General features: G+C 44.4%; 1 protein-coding gene across 4 annotated transcripts in view; it reads right to left on the reverse strand.

Annotated features, from left to right (window-relative positions):
• Positions 1-976: 976 nt before the first annotated feature.
• Not1 (CCR4-NOT transcription complex subunit 1) overlaps positions 977-21,533 on the reverse strand; it is a 122,591-nt gene continuing 102,034 nt past the window's right edge. For all 4 annotated transcript variants that reach the window (XM_055061772.2, XM_055061771.2, XM_050191829.3 and 1 more), the window contains 9 exons: positions 20,714-21,138; positions 17,558-17,801; positions 16,901-17,140; positions 15,689-16,072; positions 15,363-15,620; positions 14,149-14,398; positions 7,961-8,093; positions 2,239-2,373; positions 977-1,197 (listed from right to left, as the gene is read on the reverse strand). In XM_055061772.2, coding sequence (XP_054917747.1) covers positions 1,134-1,197; positions 2,239-2,373; positions 7,961-8,093; positions 14,149-14,398; positions 15,363-15,620; positions 15,689-16,072; positions 16,901-17,140; positions 17,558-17,801; positions 20,714-21,138 — 2,133 coding nt within the window. In that variant the 3' untranslated portion in view covers positions 977-1,133. The remainder of the gene's footprint in view (positions 1,198-2,238; positions 2,374-7,960; positions 8,094-14,148; positions 14,399-15,362; positions 15,621-15,688; positions 16,073-16,900; positions 17,141-17,557; positions 17,802-20,713; positions 21,139-21,533) is intronic.

The raw sequence follows: 21,533 nt of genomic DNA on the forward strand, positions 1-21,533 counted from the left end.
CCGGCATGATTGCTGACACTCAGCAGGATGTTATGTTCAACTAAAAACACTGTGAAGAGGCATTCTGCAGAAATCACACCGAGGTCGTTGTCGTGGCATACAAAACTTGCTAGGCTTGGCTAAGTATGGACAGCTGGGCTAGTTGGTTATGATTAGCATTATGAAACATAGTTCCAGCGCACATTTGGACAAGGACGAGGAGAGAAAGACAACACGAACGCCGGTGTTCATGTTGTCTTTCTCTCCTCGTCCTTGTCCAAATGTGCGCTGGAACTATGTTTCATCGGCTTGGCTGGCTGTCTGCAGCTCGTATCCCTGATGCTTTTTCGAAGCGATGTGGACCTTGATGTCAGACTTGCCACCATGCGAGACGTTCACATCACAGGCACACATTGTGCAGAATCTGAACTTCTCCCCTTTGTTTGACGGCATGAAGCACGGAAATTCTGCCGTATACGATTTCAGAAACACTTGGAAGTACTGTCGGGGCTTCGAGCCCGCCACTGCATTGCAAAGCCGCTACAGGCCAGAGTCTCATTGCATCCGACGTGGCAGCTAGTCACACGAAGGCGAGGCCAACACTGCAGTGACTGAAGCTGACTGAAGTCCAAACCCGCACGAACAAAGGCAACAGGTTTGCGGAGACGCTAGAGGTGCTATCTAGCTTTGGATATGGATTCGCAACTCCCCTAGAAGTCGACAGAAGTCGCTACAACCTTGCAGCTGCCGACGATGATACCACGCATACTTATTGCCCTCTCATGGCGGCGCAAGGTACCAGGGGGTAGTTTTACTACATTTTCAAGTTTTTTTTTTCGCAAATAAAATGTTTTCCATAAATATTCAAGCAAGATTTGTAAAATGGTAAGACTGCTCGAAATTCGTACATTTTACAGAAAATTTGGCAGAGCTGGCAGGTATGTTAATGTGAATGAACTCTGCCTAAGAAATAAACAATGCCTCTCCAGAAAAAAAATTCTGTCCACAACCATTTATTTTCCACAAAATGCCATGGACTAGAAATAATAATGGCAAATCTAGCATTCTCTGTACAAAGTCATGCAATCTTTAAAATCAATGTTGTGTATGTTGCTAGAAAGAAAAATATATACAATGAAACCATCTGGTTCATCTTAACCAGAAGGCTCTGTGGGTGGCTTCTGCTGCATGCAAGATCTTGCCACAGATTCAAAAAGCCTGGAATGAAACAAAAAGGGGGGGGGGGGGGGGGCATTAGAACTATGACTTTCCTCAGGAAATGCACACTCGCACAGAATACAGTACTTGCAAGGTCACAAACCACAGTCACCATCAGCTTGTTCATCTGACAACTGCAATTACCAAGATGCAAAGACAATTGGGGCTTGCAGAGGGACAGGCGCAGCTACTGAGTTAAACTTAACAGCAGCACCTTTAATTTTGCAAATGGCATTCATGGTATTGCACAGTATGGCTCTTGGCAATCGTAATGGACTTTTGAAATGCATATTTCACACTGACCATAGCAGAACACCACATCTGCATCCTTGGTTGAAAATGATTAGCCATTTATTGAGTTTAACTTGGTGCTCTCTCTCCATGCCTCTTTATTCTCCAGTTGCTTCAATTCTAGGCAATGCCAAGCTCAAAGAAACACACAGCCAGTTTTGTTATAAGCACTGAACAAGCTCAAAGAATAATGAAGATATTGTAGTCACGCTACCACCAACCACTAATTGTTTCAGGAAGGGCACTTTGAACATACCATGCACCAGTGCCAACAAGAACGCCTCTTGGGTTGTTACCAAGATAAATTTACACATGTTGAAGTATGTTGACATGGATGAAAGGCTTAATCTCGTGAAATTATTACATGCGTTTTTATGACTTTTTATGCAATTATCTGGTGAAAGAAAGCTTACCAGTTTCACATTTTGCATTTTATGTTAGAAGTATTTGTTCAGAAAAGGTTATCAAAACTTGCTAGGCGACGTCCTTGGCCTTGGTTCCTTGTCAATGAACTATTCACTAGTAGTCCTGAGCAGACAGTATCCAAATCTCATAATGCCACAAGGAGCTTGCATGGAACCTTCAAATCTATCCTTCATTTTTGTCTTCTCTGGCTCACCAAGACGCCACTTACTGTAATTGCTGGTGCTCGAGCTATTTCAGAATTGATAAGGTTAAGCAAAACTTATGTAATTTGTGCATGGGAACAAGTTCCAATGTGATCACAGTACAGAAAAGAACTTTACTTACTTTTCAATCTCTGGCGCACAACGCACGAATTCATGGCTCCAGAACTTGAACGTTGGGTTCTTGATGAGGTCAATGAAGGTTACCAGGAGACCCCATGGGTGTGGACGATTCACAATGAGGCGCTCCAGCAATACCCTTGAGGGGAAGAGGCAAAAGAAAAATGTGGCACTGCATGTTCATACTTACGAATTTTGCATAATTGCAGTGTTTTTATCGACAACGTTAACAGTTCAGAACTCCAGGGTCTTATCAGTCTCGTGCGAGAAAACATTGTCAGGTTGTTCTCTGGACTAAAGGAAGTAAACTTTGCTTGAATTCTATTTGGAATTATCTTAGAAAATACTGTATATGCTTGTGTAAGGGCAGCTCGCTTTTCTACTGTTTGGCTACGAATGTTTAAGGTGCAGCCCATAGAAGGCTAAAATTTACATGTGCATCATCTCCGTAAAGCAGCACATGCTTGAAACCATACGTGATAAGCTTGGGAAGCTTTAACTCCTTCCTTCCTCATTCGTTACTTCTGGCACTTAATAAGCATGCAGCTGTATCAGATGCAGGTGGAGTACTCCAGCGATACTGTCATCTATGGAGCTGCAGCACTAGTATGCACTAAGCTTACAAAATATGGGTGCGTGATTGGCATCAAGGGACCTACACATACTCGGGGCAGTAAATGGCTTAGCCTCTCAAACTGCACAAATACACACAGGAAATTGCATCAGAACAACAGAAGCCACATGGTGCCAGCATACCAATTTCATGAAAATGGTATGCTTTAATTCAACAAAGACCTGTGTATGGGCTGTACCTTAAATATTCGTAGCCAAAATCAAGAAAAAGGAGCACCCCTTACACAAAGATATACAGTGTTTTTTAAGATAATTTCAAATAGACAGGTTGGCGTGCCTCCTTTTCTAGCACGGCAGTCGCTGTGCATAGCTGTCGGTGTGGCTGAGCATTTATGCAGCTCGCGTGCCCCGTTTTAGCGGTAATCTGCGGCTTGTGCAAAGGTTGGGCGAGTTGAGTCTGTGGCATCAAGCACTTTCTTCACGTGTGTTTAGTGCTGCAGGTAGCGTAATCTCGTGTTTAAAAGATGTGTTGAAGTGTGTGCTCCTCGCTGCTGGCACTTTTTACGTTACGTTAGTGCTGTCTCACTGCTGGCAACACTATCATCAGTAAGGTCAGAGTGGACGCGAATGTGTGGCTCATTTTGCTTCGCACTGCCGATGTAAAGATATCATCAACACGGCATGAAACCGCATTTTCTTCACCGACTCTTTAATTCAACGAAATCATTTCTCTTTTTCTCATTCAAATTTGCATTTTTTGAGAGCCCGATAATTCAGAAAATTTTGCAGTCCCTTCCATGTAAGAAAAACTAATCGGCGACTTGTTTGCCTAAATGATCGAATTTCAATATACAGTTAAGTCTCAATATAATGAAATAGGTAAAATCAACAATTTGCCTCATTATATCAAACTTTTGTTGTATTGAAATACAACCTTTTATGCAAACAATTACAGTCGCCGATTGATTTTTCTTACACTGAAAGGGGCCGCTGAATTTTCAGTTATTGGGATATGGAAAAAAATCAAATTTCAATGAGAAAACAGTTCATTTTCATAAATTTCGGAGTCGGCGACGAATGGTAAGGTTTCATGCCACATAGACGATGTCTTCACATCGACAATACAAATGAAGCGAAGCCAGCCACACTTTGGTGTGCACTTTGCCCCTGAGGCTGATAGCCTCGCTGGTATTGAAAAGCGCCAGCAGCGGGGAGCGAAAGCTTCATCTGCCTCTCACTCCAACAGGTCACCGGAACTCGAGATTATGCACCTCCAATACTAAACGCGTGGTAAGATAGCTTACACGATGCCAAGCATCTCGACACGCCCACTCTTTGCACACGCGGCAGCATGTGGATGCATGTGTGCTCAGCCGTGCCTGAGACATGCACAATTCCGAAGTACTTTTTCATAAATATTTAGTGTGGCACTTATAAGTGTGCAGATCTTATACAATATTTTGCATAATATTAAAATTATATTTATGGGCCTATATGTCTTGAATCATTTAATGTTGCCTTTGTACAGCATAGCTTCAAATATTGTGCCATCACATGCTGCTATTTACATTACAGCACTGAAGGCTAGACCAAGAGAAGCACGGCAGATGTCTCATGAGCTATCCGATTTGAGTTTTGACATTCCCAAGTTCATTTCTTAGCACAATGGAGCAAAACAAAATGTGTAAATATTAGGCTTGTGCGAATAGTGCTTTTTTGCTTCGGAGCAAATAGTAATTCTTCTCGAATAATTTCGAAGCGAATACTTCAAATAGTAGCAAGTAAAGAAAAAAAAAAAAGGCAGAGGGCTAAGGTCTGGGATTTATTCAAGAAAGGTAAACAACTTGATTATTTAGAAAAATCTACAAATTTTCGTGCAAAAACACTAGCTGTTCCACATGCTGGGGTTTGAGGTGCTCCCTTCTGCAGCTTACAATGGCTCCTGCAGGCGAAAAAAGCCTGTCACTTCTTGTCTGGGTGACTGGAATCGAAAGATACCTACGGGCAGCTGCAACCAGGGTTGGGCAATGGTGGCTGCCCTTGCTTTTCCACCACACAAGGGGGTCATCGGACCAAGAAAGAAAGGGGGCCTTCAAGTACCAAGCAACCTCATCCGAGATTGTACGACTTGACTGATGATGTGCACACGAACTGAAGCATGTAAAAACTCCACACAGGGTCCCCTGATGGGTCTGCAGAGCAGGTGCTGTTCTCACTTGTTACTGTACCATGTTGATCAACTGGCACAGTCTCTTCTGCTGCCGTTGTGAGTAGAGTGAACGCCCATTGCTTTGCGGGTCGTTCAGCATAACTGACATCTTTTTATCTAGGATCGACCAACATTGCCAATACAGGAAGGCGGGACATCTTGATATCAGGGAACCTTGTCTTGATGCTATGCAAAAGGCTTGAGGCAAGCAATGCTGCCTCACCACCTTCGGAGACATGTTCAGCTAGAACCACCTCGGTACACTGCAACAGGGGAATGACTTGCGACAGCATGAAATATCTGTCCCCAGACAGTTCAGTTGTGGCATGGTCAAGTGGCTTCAAGACTTGCACTGCTGCATTCATAAGCTTCCACTCACTTGCGTTCCAAGTTTGGAACTGCGTCAGATTCTGAAAGTTCTACAGTGATGACCGTATGGAGCTTCACAAGCCTGGCCATCATGGCATGCTCACTGTTCCATCGCATCGGGACATCTTGTATAACCTCGAGAGGGTCCAGCTGCATGGTTCTCTGAATTTCCTGAAGCCGTCCTCGGGTCTTGGCACTCCGTTTGTGTCTAGCCACAATCACTCTGGCCTTAAACCAGAGCTGCAAAAACCCTGACACTTCTCTTTTGGCATCACTGACACACAACTGAAGGGGTGTCCGAAACACTGCATTCCACTCCAGGATGACCGCGCTACCGCAGAAGTAAAGTTCCTTCCATTATCTGTAACGACGAAGATCAGCACAGTATTGTGGGCTGGAAGTTCCCACTCCTTGACGACACCTGCGATAAATAGCTCCAGGTGTGAGAGTGTCATCTCCGTGCAAGCCAATGCATGCACGTGTTGCACGAAGTCACTGTCTATGACGTGACAAGTTACACAAACATAGCTGTCATTTGCCCGCGATGCCCAACAATCAGTTGTGACTGAAAGCGACTCCACTCCGCTTGCAAATATGTCCCCGAGCTTCTTTTTCACCTTCTCCTTGCTTGACGCGTAGAGGTCCAGAATAATGGCTCTCGAGAACGTTGTCTGAGACGGCACGGCATAATCCGGCATAGCGAACTTCATCATGTCGAGGAAACCTGGTTCTTCGACAACGTTGTAGGGGTGCATACCACAAGCTACGAAGCGAGCTGTCATTTTTGTCATCTGTTGGGCTTTTGGGGCCGACGCTTTCATTTTTGGCTTGAAACTGTCGGCTATGGATGGCTGTTTACCACTTGCCTTGCTTGCCCCCTTGAGCTTGGATGGCCTTTTGCGTGCGTCTCGCTTTCTCTTGGTAGTCCTTGTCTGCTTAAATGCTTTGCTAGGGTTGTTGTTGTACTTGTTGGGGTCTTCAGGACCGCCTTGCATTTAAGACATTGAGCTTCGGTTCCCGGTGGCATCTTTACAAAAAAGTTCCAAATCTGATTGCTGGCCGCATGCAAGTCCCCCATTGTGCTCTCTGGAGTGGTCCAAGAGCTGGGATTGATCAAATGCCACCGCGGCAGAGACAGAGTCGCCCATAAACGCAATCGAACACACGACCACGCCGATGAGATGCATTTTTGTACGCCTTTGTCACGAGTATAGTTTTGTTTTCCTGGCTTGGTTTGGATTGGATAGGGAAAAGTATTACTGAATCCAAAATCGAAACTTCCGAAACGCCTTCTCCCTGCTGCATGTGGCTATTCGTTCGAGCTGAATACTTCGAAATTTCCGAATAAAAAATTTCTAATCGAAGCGAATATCGAATAGCGCGTTATTCGTTCAACTATTCGAAAATATCGAATGTTCGCACAAGCCTACTAAATATAAGCGAGCATGGAATAAGCAGCTTTATTATATTGGAGTAATTTGATTGCCACGAAAAAAGTTGCAATGTTGCGATATTGCAACTATCTGCACCAGGATGCCCTTTTTTAACAGTACGACAAACTGAATTCTAAGCAATTCTATGGCTGCAGAATACCATCTCTCAACAAAGAAGGGGACTTGTGCAGGAGTGATATCTTATGACCTAGAACAGCTAGGATCTACAATTCCTTTTTTAACATAAAGCCCAATCAGTATACCAGATAATGCTGGGAGCTGACTTATTTCTCTGCACATATATTTTTAAAATTCACAATTTTGATCTGCAGAATTACAAATTATGATTTCATTTGGAGACTGCTCCAGCACTGCATTTATTGCATATTCTAGTATTCACCTTTCTAATAATATCTCGAGAAACAATGGAGTGGTAGGTTTATTAATTTCCCGACTAACTGACCTACAAGAAAAATTATTGCATGTTTGAAATGAGCATGAAAAACAAGTCTATTTTCATGTTTGGTGGCCATAAAATACAATATCTCAACAACCCGTACCCCCCCCCCCCCCCCCCCCCAAGCGTTCTTTACATAAACCACTACTAGACAACAAATAAAATGGCTCTCTACCACACAGATTCTAAATGGATTGGCTCTTGGCTTGTAAAAACCTTGTGATAATATTGCTTAATATTGCTAATATTGTTTAAAACAAATAAAACTCTAAAATCTTAGCTGAAATGAGAATTCAAATTTTACACAGGCTTTCAAGACCTTGAAAATGTCATTTTCACATCCAAGGCTTTTCAAAGGTTTCGACAACCACTACATCCCTGATATCTTGGCATTCTTCTAAGCTTTTGGTACATTTCAAATCATGAGGAATAGCATATAAGGTATAACAATGTTTTATTACTAGTAGGGCATCAAAATGCATTAGTGCCTTGTTTGCAAGCTTAATTGGTGTTTTCCAGTCACATTAAAGAAATTGAAAGTTTCACTTTTCACATGTTTAAATTAATACTGCCCCCACTGGCGATCACAGAAGGCAACATAAAAAAGGGGAGAAGGTAGAAGGAAATGTCGACGAAAGCACCATACTTAGTACTATATTTTCAAGTTTCAGCAGCTTTAACTTGCCTTGTTATTTGTTCTTGGATGGCTTCAGTGTTGGCTTCGGCAAACAGGTACAGCAGTGTGCAGCTGAAGTAATGGGTATGACTGTTCGGGTACCGGAGCTGGTTCGCAATTGCATTCAAGAAAAGGTACCGTCCTGCATTTACAAGTAAAACGGGTTGTTTTTTATGCCGTCATTGAACAGCTACTCAAATTTATGCATCAACAGTCAGAATAAAAAAATACTCAAGTATTACATGCACCACAAGCACCTTACTTATAGAAATTCACTACTATTTGCACTGAACCAAGAATGGCAAAGCTCAGCAACCGACTCCGTTAACCGAATTCCTCATAATGTCAAGCTGTTTTGTAGCAATAAAACATTTGCACCACAATTTAAGTGAAGCGTCTCAGAGAGCTACAGACCCTTATAAGTTACCCTCCCCCATAGCCATGCTTTTTCTCAACTAGTTCGCAAAGTGATCGGGGCAAGCTCTGCCTTCACTGGCTCTGCGTCATGAAGCGACATGTTGTCCACTTCCGGCTGTCTTGGAGACAGTGCGCGAAGCCGCTACTACCTCTCCGCTATCTGCCTGGTTGGTGGTCCCGAACGAGAGCTAGCCAAGCAGCGTGTATTGCGAGTGTTCTGTCGTAGCGCCGACCATGTCCGGTATTCTGGCAAGCAAGGGTGAGCTGGGCGCTTTGACGGATGGGTGGAGGCCTAAACCAAAGCCCCTCCGTACTACTAGTGCTGTGATGAAGGAGCTTTAGCATAGGTGTACGCGAGCAGCCTGATCAGCCTGCACGGTCCAGCCACCAGACAGTGCAGAGCTTAACTAGCATAACACAGAGCTAATTTTGCTGTGACCAAGTGTAAAATATTTTAAACATTTAAGAAGGGCTCACAATTATGCTCCTCCTGAAAAATTCACAAAAATTCAGCAAAGTAGAATACACTTGGTTAATGCTACATTAGCTCTGTGGCTGTTTGAGCTTTGTGCCAACAAGTGGCTGTACTGTGTAGGTTGTTCACGTTTGCGCCTCTGCTCATCCTGTAAAACACCCAATCCACTTGCACTGGCATTTACCCGAATACCACATGTGCTAAACTCTATTGCAGTAGTAATCCTTTGGCGTGAAGTGATGGCTGCAAATGCCTAGATGCTGGTGCTGATCGGATACAGACAGCCCAATGCGCTGCAGCCACACCATTCGCACGTTGCCTTGCAGAGAAACACGATGTCGCAGCTTGGCATGTCGCCAATCGCTATATTTGCAGCGCACAACTTAACAAAACCTCGAGACCAACACTGATTGCGCAGCTCAAGTGAATACGGAGAGCATTAAACAGGGATGTAAGTAGCCAAGGAAATATTGCAGCAGCTCTTGGAGCAGCAAATGTGGCACTTTGGAGCAGGTCTGGCACATGAATTGCCTGTTTTGGAGCTGTAAATACACATCTTGGAGAAGCTTAGTAAAGGTCAATATGAGCGAAATACAGGCATATGAAGAAAAGGTGTTCCTTATTTGACTTTGTAGAACAGTATTAGGTTATGGCAGATTGGTTCTGCAGAAGCTTGCAAGGCAAGCAAAATGCATGACAGGGAAAAATTGTGATCAACCAGACTGTAGCACGAAGCTACGAGTTTATCAGGAACCACCATTAAATTACATACCTGAATGTGCTAAATGTGGCCAAGAAAAAAAGAACCGAAGTGTTTCTGTGAACAGTGCACACTATGTTGACAGGCTTGTGTTATTGCTAGTTGATTTTTTTTTCATTGTGAACAAGCAACTATGTAATTTTAATTAACTAAAATTTATTACGCGACTTACTCAATAAGGTGTCAATGAATGGTTTTGGAATAAGTCGACGAATTAGCAATAACAGTGTATATAGGGATCTATCCTGTGGTCCTTTATTCCAACTAAAAAAAAGCTTGCGAATAATTTTCAAACGCCTACGTGTCAATGTGTCCCAGCACCAGTAATATAAGTGGTCTCGGACGTAAGCATCTTCATCAGTACATTGTGTATATTACGAATGTGCTCTGGGCCATGGTCTTGTAGAATTTGGAAAGCGATCCGTTACAAGATTGGGGATATTTTCTATATTCATTTTCTATATCTTATAATTCTTATTCTTTTTTCTTAGTAGATACAAGCGCGTCTACAAACTTTGTTAAATGTTATCCTACAATCTTGATACTGGCAATTTACCTATATCTTTTTTATGACATACACCTTGTTAATAAACTTTTATGAGTGAAGATTGCATTCATTCTGCGTTTTGTTTATGTATTACATAAAATATTGAGTGCAGTAGTTCAGTCAGAAAAAGAAAGAAGTGGAGTAACCAACAGAAACATATCTTCTGCACAGTAGGGAAAGTTAAAAAAAAAAACATGACTAAAGCTGCAGCAATAAGGCAGCTCGTGAAAACCTCACAGTATGGCACACAAAGCACTAAGGTAACAGACGCAATAGCTGAGTGCACAATATTTGCAATCTGGAGCATGCAAAATATCCAGAAGCACATGGCATCTTTCACAACATGGAGTCGAACGCCACGCTCATCTTTTCAAAATAACTGTCATCTCTTAGCTGCTTGCGCTTGTACGAGCGAAAATCTGACAGCTTCCAGAGTCTGCGGAAAGTCGGAGACTTCTGATCCATGAAAAACGAATGAGATTCTAACAGCTTGGGCTGGTGGGTGGAGCTTCCGAACCTGTTAGAGAAAATCGAACGAGGGATAGCAGTCCCAAGCAGTCGGACTGTCAGGGACTGATATTCGAAGAGGCCCACTGGCTGCAAGGAAGCTGCCATTATGGGTACCTAATGCTCTCGATCACACGTTCCTTATACTGTTTCTGTTGACATGCAATCTAGCAGCCAGATAACGTACCATTGCAGTTCGGCAATATACTAAACGTTGGCGCTGAAAGATTGAGTTTTTTGGGAATGTACAGTAAAACCTCGTTAAACCATACCCGCTTAAACAGTAGTTTCGTTCTAAGGGGGGACGCGGCCTTCGAAAACCGAAAAGTCGATTTTTGAAAAACAATATTTTTGGGTTGTATGCCTCATAAACTAAATATTCTGTAATTATCAGCACCTAATTCAACCGCAAAGTACCCCCCCCCCCCCCCCCCCCCCCCCCCCCCCAAAAAAAACGCTACTTTTGAGGCCACCGCGGCCCACAAAACATGTGCAAATGCCGAAATGAAGTCAAACATCGCGCGCGCGCCATTCTCGGCCCATGCGGCCTGCCCGTGCCATCTTGGTGTCGTTTTGACCGTGAATTCTTTGTCTCTGTTTTGCCGCCTTGCAAAATGGCATTGTCGGCGCGGTTAAGGCGCAATTGGCGTTTCCCCGCGATGCGATGCGGAGCGCTGATTGGCTGGAGCAGCGCGTTCAAATCCTGCGGGCTAAAGTGTACCTGCCATTGGCTGCTGCGCGGGCGGCGGCGGCTGCTCCTTTTGATGCCGCGCTCACGTTGTTGTTGCCCCTTGCTCCGTCCGCCTCAACATGAGCTTGCGAGCTGCTCATCGCCTTGCACTATCTTTCAGATTATTTTCTCAGCTTTTTTTCCCCGCTAGTTCTTTGCTGCACGCGATGCCAGCAAAGCCCAAGACAGTGCAGATGTTCGGTGCGTGGGACCGCGATATGCGTCTTGTACGAGCATCGAACTTTCAATCTTCCGCAGCGAGTGCCGACTGCGTAGACACTTTTCAGCGGCGGAACTGTGCTGTCGGCTGTCACCAGTCGAAAATCCGACACATTGAGTATGCCTGGAGCCGCAAGAGCTAATTAGAAGCTCCGCAGGAGCTTTCTAATAAAGAACACATGTGTTCAACTTTAAGGCCTGTTTTCTCTGAATGGATTTTTTCGCTAGTAGTGGTGCTGAGGAAGGCGATATCTCAAGAACCGCTCTTCAGATTTGTATGCCATTTTTTTTTTATTCTGTTCCTGAATGACTTTGCCAGGGGGTAACAGGCTTATTTTATTGAAAGCTGGTGCAGTTAACTTATAATAAGCAATTAATTTTTGAACAATGTGATTATTACTGGCTACATCAAATTCAAAGTTGTCTTAAAATTTTTTGGAGGGAAAATTAAAGAAAAGGGCTCTTTAGTCCCCTGGGATATCTATCAAGGGATCATCACAGTGAATTTCAGCTTCCTACGATGTCCTGGCATTTCTTGAGGCTCTTCCTCAGGCATATACATGAACCACCTAGTTAGACCTCAATAACTCTGGAACTAATAAACACATCTTCATGAAACTTTGCAGTTCCTCGTAGTTCGGTGGTGCGAACGTACCCTGAAAGTTTCATCCAGCTATATTAAAAAATAAAAAAGTTCGGTCTCCAGGGTAGCCTCCCCCCTTAAGAGTAGTAATGTCAAATCCCCGACTCAGTGGCCATTGAACATAACGTGTTTTGCATCCGCATAAACCGTACCAGCTTATTGCGTACGCATCGGTTAAAACATAGCGTTTCCACTTTCCGTTGCGCAAACACCGCAGCGCGTTGTCTCCATCGGGCGGCCTGGCAAAACAACAAGCCTCAGAAATAGGAACAACGGCCTACAAGCGCCGCGTGCGTTTGCGCGTGAAGCCACATCAACATCATTTCGACGCCGTGCCAGAGAGCATTGTGGCGTCGTGCAAGCGAGGACTCGCATCATGCCGAAGCTCTGATAAAAAAGACGCCATGTGCTCAGCATAGAAGAAAAATTACACATTGTCTGTGCTATCGAACGTGACACGAAGAAGTTGGCGCTGGCATGCGACAGGGATCTGCTGTTGACTACAGTGTGTGGCATTTGGAATGCGAAGTTGCTCGGCAGCGCTGCTGTGACCGCGAAGAGATGTCGGCTACGAGGTTCGACTTTTCGCCATCGTTGCCTCTGTTGTTGCCAAAGTGCCGACTAGCGACAGTGATGTGGACGACACGGAAAGCGACAGCACGGGCGATTCAGACCCAACAGTGGCAGAAGCTGCGCGTTACGTCAGCCTCATGAATGCAATTGTCGCGACGAGACCAGGGGCACTATTACGTAACTATCTTAAATGAAAAGTATTCTGAACTCCGGCACCCGACAATGAAAAAGGCACCCCGGGACTTCTGCAGCACTACTGCGCGTGTGCCCGGAGAATACGTAACGCCAGCGAGGAATCTGCCATGCGAGTGCTTGCCGAGAAGAGGGGGCTGGCTGTAAAGCTGGCACGCTGCTTCAGTAAGTTTGAGGCCGCTGTTGTCGTGCTAGACCGCCGCGACATCAAACAAAAATAACACTTTTGTCGCGCGAAGTGAATAAATACTGCATGTTTTTTTCCCCTTTCATCGCACTCCCTCAGAGTTCCGTTTTCGACAAGTAAGTGGGCGAGCTCATGCTATTTCGGTTAAACAGTACTACCGTTTAGTACGTACTTTTTCAGAGCTCCGGCCAACTACGGTTTAACGAGGTTTCACTGTATTAACAGGTAAAAACGAAGTGGTACTGCATTAAATCATTTTTTCGTTCTCGATCGAGATCGTTGGCGCCGGGAAATCTTGCAAAAGTGGATCGTATCAACGAGGTTCTGCTGTACTTGGCATCATTTTTGTGGGTCTTCCACATAGATGCTATCGTAAATTATTTATCAACATCCACACGTTTATAAAGAATATTGGATACAACAAAGATAATTTACACACAATGAATGTCAATGTTAATGCGATTAGCCGTAAAGCACTGTAGTGGCACACGATATTGCGACCACAGACACATGAAGTGGAAATCTCAATGCCAACCACAGTTCGAAATGACACCACGACAAAGTATACCTTGTAATCACTGCACTCCAGTTGAAATTCTGTAGTATACCAGTTTCCTCACTGCACCTTCATTGCAATGGCTCTCCATGAAGTGGTCGCACTCGACGCGGAAGCATTTGTTGTGCATGGGGCGCTATTGCCTTAGTATATTTACAGCTATGTGGCCCTTGTGTGACTTTGGCACAACCATTCTGGCTAATTGGCAAGCAATGGGCACATACCGAGTGGCACAGGTCTGCTCGGCAAGACAAGAAGCCAGCACATAACTAGTGGCCCAAGCTAGTAGACATCTTGAGTCATTCATTGACAGAGGTTAGATACATACCACAAGTTCCCAAATAATGCTAATCGCTTTAAAAAGCTGATGCTAGGAAAGACCAGCTCTCACCTTCGGTGTCCAGGTCAACAGCCAAGTTCTGGAATATGTCCATGTGCGATGAATGAGTAATTGTGCTCATGCTGGGAGTCAGGCTTTTGCTCTGAATGTAAGCAATGGCTTGGGTGCCCACATAGAGCACCAGTGCATTCATCAATGGCACATTGTAGTTAATGCCAGGTTCGGTTGTTGCCTGAAGGTTGCTCCGAAGTTCAGACAGAAATGTCACAGGACCCCGTGTTTTAATATAAGAATCCAAATCCTGAAATGAAGAGGAAAACAGTTTTCATGTTCAAACGTTATGGAAAACAACAGAGACTGGCAGATTATCCAATGACGGCCTCCCTTTGTACACTGAGGAAAATTTTGTTCAAGGGAAGTCTTGCCTAATAACTTACCTCCTCCTCCTCCACCACTTTGGGTGATGCCAGCTAGCTAAACCCAAGTCTACATCTTGTAAAATGGACTAGCCAAGTATTACACTGCACTGGTAGCACGTACTGTGACATCACCGGCACCTTGCTCACAATATTATTTACAGCAAAACCCTGTTGATACACTTATTAGGGGATTACAGAGGAAGAATGCACAATCCAAAACAATGTAACATACAATAATGCCTGTGGCTGCACTACAGGCAAAGCAAAGCACTATCAACAAAGCTATTTATTTGAATTTCAATGCAAAGCCTAAAGATGATTAAAAACCCACTAAACTGAAAAGTGAAACAAACCATTAAAAACTCGCAGAGTGACTAATCAGCAGCGGTCAACACAAGTTTTATGGATGGAGGAAGCCTTCTCGGTGGCGCGCCGTCGCAGTTTTTGAATGCAACAACCGGGAAGGAAAACGTAACAAAAAGGAAGCCAATACACATGACCTTGCGAGCACTAAATGAGGATGGCACTTCAGGGCGTAAGAGCCAGGAAAATGTAACAAACCGCAACATATCAACTAAATTCTACTCTTCACACCAACAGATAGATAGCAAGCAAAAACAATATTTAGCCTGCCTTTTTTGAAGAAAGGTGTTAAAAAAATGCAATACCTACAAACTCAACAGCAACTCTGGATTAAGGTTTTGAAAGCTAATAATGCATCAGATAGTTTGTCCCTTAAAATGGGTACATCTTGACTGGCCTTCACTACGAGCAGCGAGATGCTCCCTTATAGACAAAGAAGAGAAACGCACTAGTAACATGGAGGTGCTATGCTACAATACTTGCCTTTTTGAAGCTCTGAGGCTGAATGACTGAAGCGAAGTTCGTGAGAACTCTAGGGGCTTGCGTGATTTCTGGCAGTACTTCAACCTTCAGGTTTGGCGTGAAAGGATCAGGCAGTCGCATATGTCGAGGAAATGCACTAAGGATCAAGTTGCGCATCTGAATGCAGTTTGCAGGAATCAGGTCACAGAAACCATAGTGATAATCGCACAGAAACTCTGGGAAATCATGGAGCAGCACCAGCAGCACCCGCAATGTGCCCTGCAACAGAAAGGGGATTGATTGTCTTGTAGCAGCATGGGAAGCTCAGCAGGAAGTTCCAGATTTACCTTGTACAGAAGCTGGATAGGCTTCTCAAGGTCCACATTGCGAAGGAAAGGAGCCAGGAACTTGAACAAGTCATTCAGCAGCTGGGCAAACATACCCCAGGCTTTCTGTTGGGGAGTCAGGGCAAGGACACGGCCCAAAAACACACGATGCGAGATGAGCTCCAGCCAAGAGTAGGCAAAAGCAGGCGCTTTGCATGGCTGCAGAACATGCAGAGTGTTGCAGAAGGCCATAAGCACATGAAAGCCAATGGCTTCCAGGACTGGTTCTGGTGCACTCAGCTCAAGGAAAAGCATCATGAAAATGCGATGGTAAGGAAGCTGTTGGAACTCCAGACCCCGCGACTCATGATCCTGAAGTAATACACCTGCCACGATGCCAAGCACCTGGAAAAAAGAAAAAAGAAAACCACTAATATTTCCTACACAGCACAGCATACGAGTGTCGCATGTCCTTTAAACAAGAGTGAACTGTCACGCGATAAATGCTCCACCACACGGCCAACTTCAGTGCAATGCCACTGCATATGCAGAGCTAGAGTTGGTTAGAAATGCGATGAAAAAAATAATGTGCAATTCTGGCAAAAAAATTTGCACTGAATGGTACGCTGCTCCTATTACAAAAATGACATGCATATTTACGGCAAATTACACAGAGACCAATGTAATTACTGCATAATGTGCAAAAACATAGCTAAATATACATAATTAAACTGCAATATTAAAAATATAATTTAGGCTGGTAAAATACTCAAAATTCTATTTGTATTCCTTCGTCACAAAACTTGACCACAAGTGGAAAAAATTGAAGGTCAAATTTCCCATTTTCGAATTTTCTGCTCAAACCACAATGTAACATCACATACCATATTTTTTTGCATACATCCTGCACCCCCAATTACAACAGCCCAGAAAAAAAAATGTGCTTATTGCCCACAGTCAACTGTATACAACAACGCTCAAACCTTAGCAAAATAGTATCTGTTCGCAGGTGTACGAATTGTCCATGTACCTTCGGCCAGCGGCTCTGTCCCGCCCCTCCGTAACCACCCTTAATTAATCAAACTGGTGGAGATGTTTAACTTACTACTATTTCTCTTTAGTTTCCCTAATCTGTTAATCATTCTTTACTTAACTGGAGATTATATTTCATGTTCCTCCCTAGTACCTGTTTACACATGAACATCAACATATAAAGCGAACTTCAGGACTAGCCTTGTTGAGCAGGTTGACTTTGGTTGTTGGGTTGGATGCATCTCCACTGAGCTTGACCAGCAGGGCTATCAGGCGCATATATGCATCAAGAGAGTTGAAACATTTTGAGCGAACAATTGTTGCATTGCTGGGTGTCTGCTCCAGGAGGGCCCTGTAGCAGTGCTCTACACACATCTCTGTGCTCAGGCGAAAGAAGCGGGTGATCAGGTCATCAGTCTTCAAAATGCCTTGTACGTTCATCTGCAACATAACCAAAACAAATAAGCTCAACACAACAGACAATATGTGACAAATAAAATAGCCACCACCGTTTGAAGCTAAACAAAATATTTTGAGTAAAGTAGTGAAACGTAACAGCAGAGCCCTTGTTCCATAACACTAGCTCGGCACACCTGCCAGAAAAGTTGGTTCACATGATATGGCCAGCTAGCTGCACACTGCATATTTGATTCCAGTCTGCTGTGAGAGTGAACCAGACTGTCAGGAAAAAACTAGTTGCTTTGCTGCAGAGAATTAACGCTGGGACCAAACTGCAGTTGCATGAGTTTACATGGCAATTGAAACCACTGTTTACCAAAAATACATTAATATCAGTTTGAACATGATCTTTCTATCGAAATCCTACAGCTCATCTTTCTTTTTAAAATTTAGTCTTACCTGCTGTACAAATATCTGGAAAGCTTTGGTAGAGTCTTTGCCAGCACTGGGGGCATTGTACATTGACACCCACTCCCGTAGCAGAAATTCTGTCTTCTCATGCAGGCCAGGTGGGTCATCATACTCGCGTGCCTGGCTGATGCCCGAGTGCATCATTGACATTGGCCCACTGCTGGGCACACCCCCGTACTCCACTGCGCCTCCGCCACTTCCACTACGTAGCATCTCCATCACTTGGGATAATCTGCAGCACAACATAGTCCAAATTTTATTCCAAATGACCCATATCACTTAAAACATCTACATCCACAACAACTTGCAGAACACAAAGTGTACAGACCTGCACTTCGTCTACTGCTTCTTTAATGCATGAAATCAAACACTGTACTACTTATCCCAATAAAGTCTGGAGCTTGCAACTACACCTGCAAAGTGCCAAGATTTCGGACAGAAATACCATCCTGAAAAAGCATGACCTCAATATGCCACAAGAACACAGGAAACCTAATGTCTCACCAGTTATGCGCCAATTACACTGCATCAAGTGACCCATCAAACTTTACCAGTGGCTAGTGGCCTTGCACATTCTATTTGGCAAGATACAAGGAGAATCTGGTGTTGGATGACAGTATCCAAAGCTTCTGTTTTCGGTACCAATGTCTCATGGTATGGTATGCGCATGGTTTGAAATTGTTTTACACAAAAAATTGAAGTTTAGTGCCCACAAAATAGTTACAATCTGCAATGAACTTGCCCTCCAAGCATAAAAATGAAAGAACATGGAATGCAAAACTTTCACTTTCACTTATAAGGTCATCAAAATGCTATTTGTTTTTGCAACAGTAGTGATGACTAGAAACAAGAAGGAGCTACCAAGTGTGATGCTGTGACTATGTGATAATGCAGCCACTGAGTGGGCAAAAACAAACATCTCTGCATGATATACAGTCGAACCTCGATATATCGAACAGCGCGGTGATCGCAAAATAGTTCGATATAGCCAGAATTCGATATATAAAATCACGCAGAAAACGCGTCAGAAACTAGCGCAAATCAATCAATGAACCAATCGTGGCGCAATAGATACTCACATGAAGCTTCAAACAAAGTATTTATTTAGTTCGCTGAAAGTACTGAAGCAGCGTAGCCTGCTTCATATTAGCAACCGCGTGCTTGACCACGGCGTCCTCAACATAGTCCAAACGGTCCACAAGAGACAGTCCAGTGCCTTCTATTGCGCCGCAGTAGCGGCGTACAACAGCCAAAGCAGCTACAGCATCAGTTGCAGTCGGGAGCGGGGCAACATCAGCGCTTGCTGGATCAGCCTCGGCAGCGTCTTCGTTTGGCCGCTCAGCAGTCACTTCTGCCGCGATCTCCACGTCTGTTAACTCCGCCACTGTTTCGGTGCTGTCGTCACCGCCAACGAAGTCCGCAATGCACATGATGTGTGGCTCAGCACGGACAAAGCGCTCCAACTGGCTCCACGGCCGCCTCGATCATGCGTGCACGGCGGGGGCAAGCCTCGCCGTGCGCGCGTGATCGAGGCGGCCGTGCTGGCTCCAAGCCACCGCGTGTGTACGCCGCTACGTTCAAATGGCGCCCTCGGCGCAACCGATGTGGGCAGCTGTCGTACGCAGCAGTCTGGAACGCCGATCGTGCCGCCGCTATCTTCGATAGTGTTGCGGGAAAGCTCGCCTCCTGTCAACAGAGCGCACTTGGTCTGGGGCGGCGGAGTTCGATATATCCATTTTACATCCGGCCCCGTTCGAAATAAAGAATTAAAAATGCATGCGATTTTCCATGTGATATAGAAATTGTTCGATATACGCAATAATTCGATATATCCGTGTTCGATATATCAAGGTTTGACTGTACATGACTGAGCTCAAGGCCAAAGTGCAAGTCATTATGATAAAACACCAAATGGATAACTTTGGGGAACTATTGGTAATCTTCAAAAACAACAATAGAAATGTACTAAAAAGACTTCTTGACGAGGGCCTCTCCCAGCAATCTCCGACGACCCCTGTTTTGCACTAGCCAATTGCAACTTGCGCATGCAAATTTTTGAATTTCATCACCCCACCTAATTTCCTGCAGTCCTTGACTGCGCTTCCTCCTAACCTTGGCACCTATTCTGGAACTCCAATGGTCCAGCAGTTATCTACCCTACGCATTACATGGCCTGCCCATCTTCATCTTTTTCTCTTAATGTCAACCAGAAAATTGGCTATTGCAGTTTACTGTCTGATCCACATTGCTTCTCTTCCTGTCGCCTTAAAAAACCTATCATAAACACTGCCACTTGATGGGGCTGTGCAATAATTACAGTTAAACTGTATTCATTGCACAGCCCCATCAAGCAACAGTTGGTCAGCAACCGAGTTGCTGACCTACTTTCAGCCCCAGAGGAGACCCCAATAATGTCCGATTCGTCAAGGAACAAAACAAGTTCCAAGAGGAAAATCAACTGTTGTTTTTAACAGCACCAGCGTAAATGCTCATATTTTATGTGTTTTCATGCCCTCATCTTTTTATTCGTGCCATTGAATGTGTAACTGTTCCAGCTGGTCCAAGTCTCAGTACTACTGAAGAGGGGCAACTTTGATAACTGCCATTCTACTGACATCGCATGCATAAATAATGTTCCTAGTTTCCAGGAAGAGGCTGTACAGTGTCTCGCCGAAAACTTGAAGCATTGGTTCTTTGGAGTAGCTGGCAGTGCTGTTCGGAAGTCCAGAGAATTAAGCAGGTTAAAAAAATATATAGTGTCCGAAGGAACAGTTGGCGAGTAAAGTAACAATGCATGAATTCCCCGGCAATAATAAATAAATAAATAGAAGTAATAAAACGCATTGCCAATGAAATGACAGATAAGCAAGAGAACATGAAGAGTGGACAACACTACATTCACATACCTACCAATCTGAAGATTTGCAAATTCTAAAACTATCGCGGTGGGAGTGGGGGGGGGGGGGGAGGGGGGGGGGAGGGGGCAGTACTTTTTCTTAAGGGATTTACCTTTTGCGACATGCTTACTCACGTATCATTGTATACATATAAGTCTCTGGTAGAGAGAATAGCTTATGTCAAGGTTCAGTGATAGCCCTAACCTTCAAGTTAAACACTGCTCAATGGAGGGAAGCTATTACTCACCCCTCTTGTGGTTGCCTCGAGTGAGCATTGATGCGCACAAGTGTTTCCAGCGTATTACACAGGTCCGACTCTGAAAGGTTGTAGTCACCATGACGACCTTCAGAGAAGTACAAGCGCACGAGCTGCTTGGCAAAGTCAACCGCTGGATAATTCATGCCATTCTCCATGGACTGGGCCAGATGAAGGTCAAAAGTGGCCAACACCAGCAGGCCTGATCGCAGCAGAGGGTCCACTACATCCACATTCCAACGAATCTCCTCACGCAGCTCCAGAAGGAAGCGTGTTATATGCTTGGCTGCCCACGGGTGACCGTAACCCTCGGCCAGTGTCTTCAGCACTGCCAGGTGGGCCTCGCGAAAGCGCAACGCAGTCTCGGGGTCTGCTCCCAGCGAGTGGCTCAGCCCTTCAGCCATACTCTCCACCGTCTGCACAAAAAACACAGGCACCTCATAAAATTTCACCAAGACTACCAGGACGTGCTGCTTCCTGTGGGTATTCCCAGGTTGAGCACTATACCAAGCATTAAATTCAGAGCATTTAACTGTTCCCATAAAATTGCTGAATTGAGAGTTGACACCTCAACATGGTGTGCCAGTACCACAAAGTGTACGCATTGTTTTTTTCTTTTTTTCCAGACAAATGGGTAACCTTATGCCTCAATGCATAAACAGCCTCAATGAATGAAAAATGGTTATGCTAAGTATGGACTATTGTACAGCACATGAGAATGAAGATACCCAAGAAAAATGCTAGATAAAGCAAGATTGGTGAACTAGCTCGAGTAGGAAATCTGTCTTACTGACGCCAAAGGTTTGGTCAG

The sequence above is a fragment of the Dermacentor andersoni genome, chromosome 1 (genome assembly GCF_023375885.2).
Source record: "Dermacentor andersoni chromosome 1, qqDerAnde1_hic_scaffold, whole genome shotgun sequence".
Taxonomy (NCBI): Eukaryota; Metazoa; Arthropoda; class Arachnida; order Ixodida; family Ixodidae; genus Dermacentor; species Dermacentor andersoni.